The sequence below is a fragment of the Centroberyx gerrardi genome, chromosome 1 (assembly GCF_048128805.1).
Source record: "Centroberyx gerrardi isolate f3 chromosome 1, fCenGer3.hap1.cur.20231027, whole genome shotgun sequence".
NCBI lineage: Eukaryota > Metazoa > Chordata > Actinopteri > Beryciformes > Berycidae > Centroberyx > Centroberyx gerrardi.
The window spans coordinates 2,271,722-2,286,389 of NC_135997.1; the positions used below are offsets into that span (position 1 = coordinate 2,271,722).

The 14,668-nt window shown below is 42.7% G+C and overlaps 1 protein-coding gene across 1 annotated transcript; it reads left to right on the top strand.

The window, feature by feature from the left end:
- The first annotated feature begins 1,019 nt into the window (after nucleotides 1–1,019).
- Nucleotides 1,020–14,480, top strand: e2f8 (E2F transcription factor 8). Its single transcript, XM_071915392.2, has 14 exons — nucleotides 1,020–1,174; nucleotides 2,380–2,440; nucleotides 2,565–2,831; nucleotides 3,668–3,821; nucleotides 5,256–5,564; nucleotides 6,273–6,434; nucleotides 7,156–7,293; nucleotides 8,884–9,099; nucleotides 9,459–9,540; nucleotides 9,643–10,165; nucleotides 10,878–11,144; nucleotides 11,930–12,065; nucleotides 12,780–13,117; nucleotides 13,555–14,480. Exons 2-14 carry the CDS (start codon nucleotides 2,387–2,389, stop codon nucleotides 13,720–13,722), a joined length of 2,814 nt encoding a protein of 937 aa, XP_071771493.2. The 5' UTR covers nucleotides 1,020–1,174; nucleotides 2,380–2,386; the 3' UTR covers nucleotides 13,723–14,480.
- The last annotated feature ends 188 nt before the right edge of the window (nucleotides 14,481–14,668 follow it).

The following is a 14,668-nucleotide window of genomic DNA, read 5'->3' on the forward strand; positions in this document are numbered from 1 at the left end:
AAAACACCATAGAGCACGATTGGGTCTCTATTAACCCACCAGTGAGTATCACAGTCCCCATGAGGACTATTATAGAAATCTTATTAGAGATTTTTTTTTAAAAAAGATGATAAAAAGAATAAAGTATGATAATGTCACTCTAAACCCTCTGCTGAGTACCATAGACACACTAATCTTACAGAAATATTAAGCCTATACTTGGTTACAGAGTTGGTTTTAGTATAGGTTTTTACATTGTTTTTATTTACACTTATACTATTTAATGTAAAGTATCGTTGAAAAACGCTACATAAATATTTTGTTTCATTTTATTTAGTACTTTACTTGATAGGGACAGTTAACACGATTGCACTTCACAATTGAAATAAAATAAAAAAATAAAAGATTTTAAAAAAATGAAAGATGTGAGCACACTATCTCCAACCTCAGTCGCTAGCTGGGCTTTTAAATAGACTACAGCCATCTAAAATGTCTTGTATAGGCTAATAAAAAGTATAGAAATTTTTCAAAAATAGCTTACATTATACATCATCACAATTGCACAATATCACATAATGTATAGTATCAAATGACACAAACACGAGATTTAATACTAATAATTAATGATAAAATGTATTCTTATTATTATAGGAATATTATAGTGATACCATAGGAGATCAATATAGGCCTACAAGAGACACTGGACAAGTGTCTGTAGTCAGTGAGTACAGTGTGTCAGTGGGTCCAGATGAGGAGGATGAGTGTTTGGACGTGTGTGTGTGTGTGTGTGTGTGTGTGTGTGTGTGTGTGTGTGTGTGTGTGTGTGTACAGTATCCGCGGCCCCGCCTGTTTGAGGGGGAGGTGCAGGGTCGGCGCGGGGTACGGGAGCGCGCATGCTCGCGCACTGGGCGGGACAAACTCTGTCGTAGGTTTTGGTCACAACTGGGTGGTTAAGTAGGCAAACTTTCCCAAGTAAAGTTACTGACCACTAGTAATGTAAATCCAGCGAGCCGCGCACATTTTATGCTCCGTTTTGAACTCTTGGACATTTTTGCTATTTTTAAAATCCACATTTTACCACACTGACCTTTCATCTGGATATAACCGGTTGTTTTTGACTACACAGCACCCATCCACATTAACGCGAGGATGGGAAGGTTCGTTTGAGCAAGGCCTGTTTATTCTGTTTTACTGGGTAAGTCTGAACTCAAATGTGTATTTTACCTGCCGTTTGCTCTTCTTATTAGCAAAAAGAAACAACAACAAAATGTTTAGTCTGACCAAAACTTGGGTTTCTGTGTCCTCACCATCTGCCTCCCTTTACTGTAAGCTGTTTCGCTCGCTAGCCATTCAATGTTAGTTAACCGCCGTTGTCGTTTCTTTAATAACAAAAGTCTTTAACATTAGTTTCAAGAGTTGCTAGATGATCCGATTTATTAGCTTTGGTTTAGTAGCTCTTAAACCACATCAAACCGCGCGCGCTCGTATCTGGTGGAGTCACAACAAGCATTAAATTGTACGTAAACTCAGTCGGTAAAGTCTTTAAAAGCCGTCGCCTTCGTAACGCGTTATAACGCGTTTTCTTTATCGTGATTTAGAGGTGTTTGCCACAAATGTAGCAAAGTTTAAAGCACGCCACCGCTGTTACCGTCTAGACATTCCGCGCCAGGATTTCAAAAAATGTTTACCTGCGCGGGACAGTCTTTCCACTTCCTCTAGGGTCTCTCGTGCTGCGCTCCTATTGGCTGCTTCTTATCAAATGAGGGCGCGTCGGTGAGTCCGTTGGGCTCAATGATTCGACAGAACGCACGTCAGTTACCGCCAAGATCGAGCTGCTGTTTTGATTAGATTTAATTTGATTTTTTTTTAATAACTTAGCGTACGTCAACCAGAGAGAGAGAGAGCCAAAGGATAGCTAGCTAACTACTTCATCAGCGGAGTTTTAATTAAATGCTATCACGCGATTATCAAAATGTTGTCACCCAGCAAACATAATGCAGTCAAGAAAAGGTAAGATTGGATTAGATAGTTTACTGTAATAATGTCGCGATGAATGAGTCACGGTGAAGAATTCAAAACCAAGTAACTTTAGATTAATGACAAAAAGGTAAACATTAACTGTCAGTGAGATGTGGGTTTATAAAGTGATGAAATCGGGAAAAATTACATTGACCACCATGGTTCTGGTCAAATGGCGCAAAAGATTCATATACACGGATACTATCATGGTGACATACAATTGCTTATGATTACTACTGCTTGCACTGCCACATACTGTTGTCAGTGTATTGTGGTAGAGTTTTTAAGGCTTTTACAATTGTTTCATAGCATCTTTGAGTTGCTCCCATCAGTGTATTAACTCCAAGATAGCTAATAAAATCTATTTATTCTTCTGCTAAGGTGGAAAATGTCAGGTACGACGACTGAGTCTCAAAACCTGACCCAGACATCTCATTCTAAGGTTAGTACCTTGGAACCTTTTACCTAAATGTTTCTCAGTCTTTAACAGAAAGCTTGCCATATCTCAAACTGGAATGAATAAGCTTGTATCTTATCATCTTTGCTTTCTCCATTTTGCTGAATAGGATGAAGCCTTTGTAGCGCCACAAGTCCCAGTAAAAACTCCAAGGAAAGGACTTGGCCACGGTACAGGATCAGGAGAGAACCAGCTGAACATGGGTTCTCTCACTACGCCTACAAAAGGAAGGGAAGCGGGTTCGGGTTCTGGAGAGCCTTGGACTCCAACCTCCAACCTCAAAATGCTGATCAGTGCAGCTAGTCCCGACATCAGGAACCGAGAGAAAGAGCTGTGCATGGACAATGACGGAGGGGAAGCCCTTGATTCTACACAGGTAAAGGAAAAAATACATAAATAACACTTTACAAAGGCTTTATTCCTGTGTATTAACCTATATAAAAGTATTGGAAGGCAGAGATGTGACCAAGTCAACTTTGCTCGAGTCCCAAGTCAGTCTCACATCTTGAGGCACAAGTCTGAAGTCTACATGTAGATGAAGTCAAGTCCACATCATTAATCAAGTCTCAAGTCTAAATGTAGAACTCCAAGTCAAGTCAGAACAAATCCAGAGTCCAGTATCAATTTAATATCTTAAAGAAAACTAAATATCTAGGACTTTTCAATGCAATATGGTTTTAATAGGATAAAAACTTGGTAAGAGCATCATGAGTTTGATTTCTATAATCAGTTTCAACTTCAATAAATTCAGTTATTCCATACAAATTCAGAAAACAGAATTTAAATTCAGTCGTCTGCTGGAACAAATCTCATCACTTTCAATCTAAGTCAGTTACACAAACACAAGATCTCAAGTCAAGACTTTAGAAACCTTTTCAAGTCATCAAAGTACAAGTCAGAGTCAAGTCCCAAGTCACCAGAACCCAAGTCAAGTCAAGTCTCAAGTCTTCTCTTCATGCATCAAGTCAAGTCTCAGGCAATTAAACTGTGACTTGAGTCCACACCTCTGATGCAAGTACACAATATTACTGTGTAGGTACTTGATGAAAACGTCATCTTCCAGTTAATACACTGGAATAAAGCCATTGTAAAGTAAAGTGTTTCCAAACCAAATCACTCTGACATATTAGACATAACAGACACCGGTCTGATGAGTCGCGATGTTCAGAAGAATGCGTTCCTTATCTGATGTTTTCTCTAATCGACCTGCAGGACGCTGAACAGGGGGAGGAGGCCGAGAAACTGATCAGCAGGAAGGAGAAGAGTCTGGGTTTGCTCTGTCACAAGTTCCTCGCCCGCTACCCAGATTTCCCCGATCCTGCCCTCAACAACGACATCTGCCTGGACGACGTGGCCACCGAACTCAGTACGTCTGCTGTATTCTCATATATTACCTACTCTATAAGAACCGGTCCACTTGTTGGCCCTGAGGAGGAACGCTGACTTGGCTTCAGAGTGTCATAGCGAGGTGCTCATTGGAAGTTGGTTTGTTCAGACTGTGAAGAGCAATGAAGAAAAACAAATCTGAGGCATTATTCTCTTAGAAAAAAGTTAAAAAGCCTTTAGATTCAGATTCTGATCGCCAAGTACATATGCACATGAGGAATTTAGCTTGGTACGCTGGTGCAGTGCAAATAGCAGACAGACAAAAACAAAACAATAACAGTAAAGTGGCACCCAGTGCAATATTCAGACACAAGCAATAGACAATACGCAATAAGCACATATTCAACCAGTACAATTAACGGTTAAAAACGGGAATAGCCTAGAAAGTATGAATGTAAATACAAAAATGTACAGAACGATAAATTAAATAGTGGTTAATTCATGGCATTACAGATTTAAAAGCTGCATCGACGCTGGTGGCAGGACGGGTGTAGGCTTCCTACACCCGTCTGGAAAGTTTGGAGATGTGTGTGTGGAAAAATAATTTCGTAATTTCCCGATAAGTTTGGAGATTGCACATCATTTTCGAGAAGTATGGAACAATACTGTACTGTCCTGGTATACATACGACTACACATTTTCTGTGGTTGTAGACCCCAGTCATCTCACATATTCTGATATTTGTCGATGTGAAGAATAATGTTCATTTATAGAGTGATGTGGCAGAGTTAGTAGGGGCAAGATGGCTCTGTGTAAATCATACTGGACAGCAATATCTTCAAATCAGGAAATGAAGGTCTGGAACATTTTTAAATCCAAACTGTGTAGGAACCCTGTGGGCAGGTGACCTGATTTTCTTCATTGCTCTTCAGACCGTTTCACTTACTTTGGTTAGAATTTCGTATCTCCTATGGTCATTTTCAGTTTCTTTTCTATGATCTGATTCTTTCACTAATGGTGACACCAATTCATATTAGAGCTGAACAATTAATTGAAAAAGAATCGAAAACGCAATATGAACTTCTGCAGTTTCCAAATGGCAGAGGCTGCAATTAATTGCTTAAGAGAGAGTTTCGTCCAAACTGGATTTCTAAACAAAGTGTTTTAGAGCTGCAGGTAATCTTTGGTCCATGAATGAAGTACAATATTGGTGAAAATCTTTCATCAGACTCAAACCCAGTAAATCCCGCAGACTGACATCTATTTTTCTTTTCAAAATAATCACATTTCTTTAAACAATTTTAAAGTTCTAAAAGATGTATGACAAGAAAATGTGATGATATGAATCACAGTTTTAATCACAATTGCAATATTCTGTCAAATAATCACACGTAGATTTTTTTGTCAGTATCTTTCAGCCCTAATTCATTATGATTAACACACATGTGTATTTTCCCCCCTCCCATTTGCACAGATGTGGAGCGGCGGCGCATTTACGACATCATGAACGTGCTGGAGAGCCTGCACATGGTGAGCCGCTCGGCCAAGAACCGCTACACCTGGCACGGCCGCGCCAACCTGACCCAGACGCTGGCCATTCTGAGGCAGGTGGGCGAGGAGCACCGCTACGGCCAGCAGATGCAGCAGATCCGGCAGCGCTGCCTGGACAAGGAGTTCGACTTCGACGGGGAGGAGAGGGAGAACGAGGAGGCGGCGGAGGACGGGGAGCCGGGACAGAAGGAGATGTTCTTTGTGGAGCTTCCAGGAGTCGAGTTTAAAGCTGGTGAGAGACTGGAGAGCTCTGTCAGGACTCGAGTCACAGTTTTAATTGAGATCTGACTTGACTTGATGCATGAAGAGAAGACTTGAGGCTTGACTTGACTTGGGTTCTGGTGACTTGGGACTTGACTCTGACTTGTACTTTGATGACTTGAAAAGGTTTCTAAAGTCTTGACTTGAGATCTTGTGTTTGTGTAAATGACTTAGATTGAAAGTGATGAGATTTGTTCCAGCAGACGACTGAATTTAAATTCTGTTTTCTGAATTTGTATGGAATGATTGAATTTATTGAAGTTGAAACTGATTATAGAAATCAAACTCATGATGCTCTTACCAAGTTTTTATCCTATTAAAACCATATTGCATTGAAAAGTCCTAGATATTTAGTTTTCTTTAAGATATTAAATTGATACTGGACTCTGGATTTGCCCTGACTTGACTTGTTCTACATTTAGACTTGAGACTTGACATTAATGACATGGACTTGACTTGAGACTTGTGCCTCAAGACGTGAGACTGACTTGGGCATGAGCAAAATTGACTTGGTCACACCTCTGGTTCAGACAGTTCAGAGCCTAGTACTAGATCTAAATTCGTCCATTTTGTTTGAACTGGCTGAATTCCGTTTACCATGTTAATGCACATAAACCAAGTTTTCCTGGTTTTGTGGTGCGCTGATCTGATAACTTGGTTCCCCTTTTGTTTTCTTCAGCTTCTGTAAACAGCCGGAAAGACAAATCTCTGAGGGTGATGAGCCAGAAGTTTGTCATGCTCTTCCTGGTTTCCAACCCTCGTGTGGTCAGTCTGGACGTGGCTGCCAAGATCCTGATTGGAGAGGACCAGGCCGCGGATCAAGACAAAAACAAGTTCAAGAGTGAGTACACAGTAGTGTTGTCACGATACCAAAATGTTTGTTTCAATGCTGATACCAAGACAGGAATTTTGGTACTCAATACTTTTCAATTCTTTCCCTATGTATGAAACATTAAATGGGCAATAGCCAAATCGCTGTGTAAAATCACATTTATAACTTAGCTATTTAGTGATGCATGTGTGCATACGCATGATCGAAAAGTCTCTTGGGGGGGTATTCTGGTATCACTCACCTCAGAAGCTTTGGACAGAGTGACCCGCCAATATTATATCAGTTTTTATAATTTTTAAAAAGAGGTTTAACTTCAAAAACCAATGTTATCAAGTCAGAAACTACTGCCAGTAAATATGATTCAGACTAAAATACAATTAACAGAAATGCACAGTGGAAATTCACTGTAGATGGTCATATTTGTACCACAATGGCATACAGTTACAGTATATATACATATATATATATATATATATATGATATATGATACATATATGATCATGCAGTAACTCCTGTCATGTATTCTGTATGCAGTATGATCAGCTGTGGAAACTCCATCTGATGCTGGGAGTAAAATCTATAGAGTTGAGTGTACAGCTGGTGACATTGGATGTTTTGGATGCTGTGTTTCATCAGGTTGGATGGACTGTGTGTGTGTGTGTGTGTGTGTGATCCGTTCAGTGCTGCTGTGATGGCAGAAGGGAATCTCACTGTTTTCTCCTGTTTGCAGCCAAAGTGCGGCGGCTGTATGACATTGCTAACGTGCTGCGGAGCCTGAAGCTGATAGAGAAAGTCCATGTGACAGAAGAGAGGGGGAGGAAACCGGCCTTCGAATGGGTCGGCCCCGCAGAATTCCCCAAAGTTAAAGGTATGGACAGACTTCCGCTCCTGCAAGTGACTTAAAAAGAAAATTAACAAGGTGTTGTAAGATCCTGAGGGTAAAAATAGCATGTTTAATGCTGTAATTATTAGGGATGCACCGATCCGACTTTTTCAGTCCAGATACCGATACCGATAACTGGGCTTTGGGTATCGGCCGATACCGAGTACCGATCCATACCAGTGTTTAATTAATAAACTGTAGGCTATGCCTCACTGTGTGGAAGAGACTGGGATCATTCTTTTATGTGTAAAGCAACATCAGGCTTGACTTTAACATTGCTTTCCTAACTTTGTAAAACAAAATGTAACAAATAAATACATAGATATACAGTAAATGTACTCAATTGTTATTTATTATTAAAATAATAAATAATCGTGCTCCAGCAACTTGGTAAAACATCTTCAAAATTAACAGGAATTACAATTCAAGTGTAAACCTTTTAAATGCAGCAACAAATTGGTCAGGAATTAAAATTCCAGTATAAAACAATACAACTGCATCAAATGAGAACAAAATGTAAACATTAAATCACAATTAAGTCACAAACTAGTGCAAACAAACTTGATAAATTAAATCACAATTCACACAAGTAGTATAAACAAGTAACTTGGTAAAAACAAAACATTCAAAATATGCAGAATAAGCCTAAATTACTGAAATAACTCTGGCTTAACTGGTAATCTTGCTTTATGAAAGAGCCCTCAGAAAAAAAATCAAGGTATGTTAGTCTGACTATGTGTCGGCCGAATGGAGCAGCAGTACCTGACGAACACGGAAAACACTTGAAATCGTGTTGTGGCAGGAAACAACGTTGACCTACAGCCGAGTCCCCGTAAACTTTGGATTTATGAATGGAGTCTGGCTGGACGCGCCGATTGTATAATTGGTGGAAAACTACTTTACCTCGCAGGTTAAATGGCAGCCTGCTCGGCCGCGCGGTGACCCGGGAGAGTTTAAACATATAACCGAGACAAAGTATTCATGCAGGTGTGTTTTTAACTACCGAGCATCAGCACCGACCCCCGGTCAGCTCACCCCCCCGGCTCTGTTATGAGGGTTGGGCGCCAGGTTAGCTTGTTAGCCTGGATGCTAGCTGCGGGAGGCTCGCGCCCCATGAGCGAGAATTCAGTGCGCGAGACGCTGCGCGCGGCAGGCGGGATCCTCCGGAGCTGCTGGACCTAGTTTAATACATCCATGTGCTGGACCGGAGGAGCCACCGGACGGACCGAAGGCAAATGGCCGGGTCTACCGGCGCGCTGCTGACGCATGACGTAGTATGCGCACGTAGACATAAGCATAGAATTGAATTGAATAGATCGGCCCCATTGTCACCGATACCCGATCCAGCTATTTGAGTCAGTATCGGACCGATATCCGATATCAGTATCGGATCGGTGCATCCCTAGTAATTATGTTGTGGTCCGCAATTTACAATGCATTTTGTGACTTTACCTTTCTTGAATTTATATTTATGGGTTCAGTTTATTTCATGAGTTTCCATTTCTCTTGACTATGGATTGATTGTCAAAGTAATTTTGCCTAGTTTCACAGACTAAACGGTAAACTCTGTTTCAGACTCGGACAGCTCCGCGTCCGGCTGTCCATCCACGAAACGCAGGGTGCTGGAGTCCCGCGCCTCGGTAGACAACTGTGCCAAAAACCTCTTTTCGTCACCCGGCGCTAAACGCAGCTTCACCCGACACCCGTCCCTCATCAAGCTGGCCAAGAGAGTTCAGGACGACCGCCGCAAGATCAACTCCGCCCCCAGCAGCCCCGTCAAGAACGTCCTCAGTGAGTACAGACAGTGTTTCAGTGGGTCCAGATGAGGAGGATGAGTGTTTGAATGAGTGTGTGTGTGTGTGTGTATGTGTGCATGTGTCAAGTTCAACTCAAAAAGGACAACGTAGGTTAAAGAAAATGATTCGAAAGAGTTCAAAGTATCAAATCAATGAACGGTAATAAAAGGTGGCGCTTTCCTTCCTTGTTTGTCGCACACCTGGTTCGTTAAGCTATCGCCCCATGTATTTTACGTCTCAGCCAGTAAAACTGTTGAGAAAATATTTACAGTATGTTCATTAATTGAAATGGCTCCAACATAATGATGCTTAAGTCCAACATTTGATTTCCCTTTTGGTCTCTTCTCCCCTCAGGTGATTCATCCAACACTGACTTTCCTAACAAAATGGCCCAACTCGCTGCTATCTGTAAGATCCAACTTGACCAGGAGTCGACGTAAGTTTGGCTTCGTTCAGAGTTCAGAATGAATTCACTTTTCCATCTCTGTGGGAAACTGCAGTGTTAGATGAGAGGATAACTCACCTGTTTCTGTTCCAGGACCAGAGTTAAAGGTTCAAAGCCTGCTGTTACTGCGCCGGCTGCAGCCGCACCGGAGCCAGAACCGAACGCTGCTAAAACGATGGAGCCGCCACAGGCACCAGCACTAACTCCGACCCAGGAGCCCAGAGTCAACACTACTGTCCACCTCACCCCCCTCACCCCCCGCACCCCCCTCCCCCACCAGCCCACAGGGACGATGCCCTATATTCCTGCGCAGTGTTCGCCGCTGATCCCCGTGCTGCTGCCTCAGCAGAGAGGGAGCGGGCCCTACGCCGTGTATCTGCACCCCTCCTCCCTCAGACCGCACCCCCTCGCCAGGCCGCAGCCAACCAGCCTCGCCGTACGCTCCATGACCTTCGAGGATAAGACGGGGCAGAGTCCGAACGGCCAATCGGCTGCTAAAAGCCAGCCGGCCTCCAGAGCGTCAGACTTCAGCCCCTTGGCGCCCAAACGGCCGTGTTCAGATCCAGCGACGGACAGCAGCCCCTCCAAGGCCAAGAGAACCGACCCCAACTTCAAGGTAGGAAGTGACTGCTGCTTCAGCTATTTGATCAACATTAGTCATTTATATAACATAGTATTGATTTTTACACTTAAAACACTGTTAAAAGAAACGGCTATGGGTGATTTCCATTTCTCGGCTCATGTTGTTGTTTGGTTGTGTATTTTTCTTATTCCTGTGGATAACTGGCCAACAACAACATAACGTCATGTCCAGATACAGGAAATCACTAACTGAAGTAGAAGTAGATGAGGCAGATTGAGGGAAAGTGGGTTCACCAAAAAGTAAATTACAACACTTCCAACATTACACAACTCCGGGAATGCGTTGAACATCACAGATTGGTGATATATAACAGTGGAAGAGCATCTGAGGGAGGATTTTTTTCCTTTAAGATGCTTATGATCTTATTTGCCACTATTCAAGATTCTTTTCACAGTATGCAAAACGTTTTCACATTGGTGTTTTAGTTTTTGAGAACATAGCAGCAGTCATTTGTTTGTGTTATTGTAATATTTCAGTGCAACTCAATCCGTAAGAAAACTCCTTAAAACTTGTTTAAACAGCATGCAAATAGATTTGGTCTCCATTTATTTGTGTAAACTTTGGTATAAAGTGTTTGGCTAGTCCTCTGCCAATTTCTCTACAACAAAAACAACCACTGAAGAAAAGGCGATGCTCTTATTCTTTAGATGTCTGACATATTTCTTCTCTTCTCTCTCTGGTGTAGGACACTTCTCCGAAGCTGTGTGAGATCCTGCAGGCTCGTCTAAAATCCCATCGCGCCGGTCACCTGTCCAGCCGACCCTCCCCCCGCGCCCTCCACCTCGACCCGGAGTTCATCAACACCCCCGGCGGCGCTGCGGCCAATCAGATGCTAGAGCAGAGCGTGGAGACCTTCCTGGAGAGGGAGGACAAGACGGTGAGCTCCGACAGCGACGCGGGGTTAACGCCCGTCAGAGCCGTTCCCCTCACGCCCGGACACCTCCACACTGAGGTACACACACACACTGCTTACTCTGCTTCATTTAAAGGTCTCTGTAGCTCTGGTAGTACCTTGGGTTTTGTGTCTTCCTCCATGATAAAACCCCAAAATCAGTGATTCTGTGATCTGTTAAGAGGAGATTGGAGAATTGTTTTTTTCTCTCTCCATTCACTGCCATTGTATGGAGGAACAGTCTGAAAATCACACTTCTAGCACATAAACAAACGCCAACAAAGCAGATTCTGACAATATATAAAAAAAACTAGTCATGCTGCTGAATTGTTTTTAAGTGAATCTCTTTCTTTATGTTTATTAAACCTTTCTGTTTGAACAAGTGTAACACTGAAATCCGGTCGGAGGAAACTTACGCAGATGGAACAAAGAAAATAATATGTTTATCAATAATTGTGAATAGGCAAAAAAAGGTGGAGATTCTGAGCAGATTCTGACAATATATAAAAGTCTGTCACTGTTTCTCGCCTATTTTGGTAGACATATTATTTTCTTCATTCCATCGAGAATCGCTGATTTTGGGGTTATATCATGGCCAGGAAGCTACAGAACCCAAGGTACTACCAAAGTTCAACATCCCTTTAACACCGGAGAGGCCAGGCTTTTGAACCCTAACTCCAAAAATACAGAATATTTAGGAACAGTCGTGGAAACATGAGGACACTGAGTTTACATCGTTGGAGAAGTGTATTTTTCTCACCGCCCGGTGGCGCAGGTTCTGGACCGTTCTTCTGTTAATTGATTCAACAGCAGTATTTGTGACACTTGTTTCTCTGCCTGTCCAGACTTTGGTGCCAGCAGGATACCTGATCCCCATTTCCCAGCAGTCTCTCCTCGGATACAGGGATCTTCAAGGCTCCGGTGGAGAAAGCAACAAGGCCTCGACCCCCACCTACAACATCTATCACACACCCACTGCAGGTAAAAATGTCATTTAATATGGTTAAATGTTTGCTTTGAGTCAGGGTGAACCTAGATTTTGTCTTTGGTCCGAACCGTAGTGGAAAAGTTTATCTTGGTTTTGTTTTATTTATTTTTGGGGGTTTTTTTTAGGTTTACACTGCCAATTAAAAGCAAACCAGGGCTTGTAAACAAAAGTCACATGGACTCACAAGTAGCTCATTTATTAGACAGAGTTTTGGTAAAATGTCATCCCAGACTTTTTCTGCACTCTTCGCCGTAATTTACCTTCTCTGGTGTTCAAACCTGTTAAGAACACATGAAGAAATAGCTGAATATGAGCATCAGTCCAGACTTCATTTTGTTCTGCTGGGCTTTCCAAGCATGAGGAACTGCTGGCTCTCAGATCTGCTTCATGTACCCATAACACCTTGCGGTTTGGGGCTATTTGCTGTAGTTGGTTCAGATCACGCTCTCACTCCTAAAGACCCGCACCCCTGTTTTCTTAGAAGACCGAGACTCACATTTTGAGGCGTATCAGGGCGATTATTTGGTGAGTTTGAATGGCATTGTTCTCACCTGGTCAAACGAACTGAACTAAAGGAGGAAACGCTCCAGAGTTTAAATAAATCACTCCAAACATGTGAGAACACACGCTTAACTACAATTTCAGAAGTCTTAAAAATGTCCTTTTCTGGAGATTTCTCACTGTTTCTCATGGTTTGTGTTCCTCAGGCTCCAGACTGCCCCCCGCCCAGGAGATCACCCCCACCAGCCTCCGTCTCCACCGACCCGCCGCCTCACCGCACTCCGCCCAGAGCCACCACATCCACAGCCCCAGCCCCGCCATCCTCAACTTCACCCTGCAGAACCTGGGCCTCATCTCGGGGCCCGGCCCGGGAAACGCCTTCGCTCCGCCTCAGACTCCGGAGCGAGGCGACGCCCCGCCCAGCCCGCTGCCCCCGCCGCTGGGCCTGCAGCACAGAGGCATGGTGTTCGTCAAGCCCATGTCCCCCATTCCCGTCCAGCAGTCTGTGGCTGGGCAGCCGCTCACTCTCATCAGTGTTCAACAGGTAAATAAAAACACTAGGGATGGGATAGATTGAAATTCAATATATCACAATATAAAAATGTGACAATACGTATTGTGGGTCAGAAAAATGAATGGTGATATTAGCTCCTTTTTATTCTGCTGTAGTAATCACAAATGAGACGCTTGACCATCACAATTTCACAAGTTGTCCATCCAAATTATATTATTTGCACTTTGTAATGACATTTTTAAATTGTTGTTTATATTCTAGCAAGCCAGTGCCATTTCTAGAAAGATTTGTGTCTCAGAAATAAACATATTATCCTATTTTCTCATTAGTATTTTTGACTTCAACCTATAAAACAACATAACATCCTGCTATTTTCAGTATGCTGATGTCAGAGAGAATTTTACCTACTCTGTGATTTCCAATTAAAGCCATCACACAGCGGACTGACTGAACTCTGTGTATCGCAGCCTCTGATGACCACGCCCAAAGGGACGGGTCTCCCCCCGCACAGCTTCTTCCACACCCCCGTCTCCCTGTCGCCGCTGGCTGCCGTGGTAACCACCGGCGGACACTCGGCCCCCAACACTGTTTACATCCCTCAGAGGAAGCTGGACGTCAGCACCGAGGAATCCTGAGTCTGTGTATGAGATGCGTAAAACGTGTGTGTGTGTGTGTGTGTATGGGTGTGATGTTTATGTTGTGGGTGGTGTCTTTTTGGTGTTTTTTTTTTTAGGGTTTTCTTTACCTCGGCTGGCTCGGTGTTCTTCCACAGCCGTATGTGGAAGCTAGAGGAACGGACTTAACATTTCACCGGCTTCATCCTCATCACAGCCGGCTCCAAAAATAGCTGTGATGCGGACAGCAGCCGCGGCCGAACGGACACACAGAAATAAGGTTTACCTTGGACCATTTCAGACCCGGTTCACCAGATCCTGATGAACACCATATTATCATGCTCGGTATGATGCGGCAGAGACTGTCTGTAACTGCATTCCAGAGGACATTACCAGATGGTGAAGGGTTATTTTTCTTAGTAGTTTGAGTAATTTCTGCCAATGTGGGTGATGTGAATGCCAAAAAAAACGTTTTTACTCATAAAAAGAGCATAGCGAATGTCGCATCTGTGCCATAGAGAAGAACAACGAATTCACCTCAGCCTAAAAGAAATGGGGAGTTAATGACTGAAAGAAAGTTTTGTTTGCATGCATTGTAGATTGATTATTTTTGTCTGTAAAGTAAAAATCTAGTAAGATTACAGCTTTTGCACATATGTACATGTTAACTGTTACCCTTTAAAAGTGGAATTGTTAAGATGAATATTTGTGATGGATTCTAAGACTAATCAGACATGTTGAGGAATTTAATTTATAAGAAATTACCTTCATTTCAGATGTCATACTAAATGGAAAATGGTAAATAAATGTTTTATGCTGTTTTTCTAAGAATATCACCTGTTTTTATTTCACATCAGCAGGGTTTTTCCATTACTTTCCCCCCCTTGCTGTCTTTCTTGGTCATTGTAGTCTGTTCATATGTTACTGAAACTGCAATGTGTTCATATTAGGATGTCCAGACGTCAAT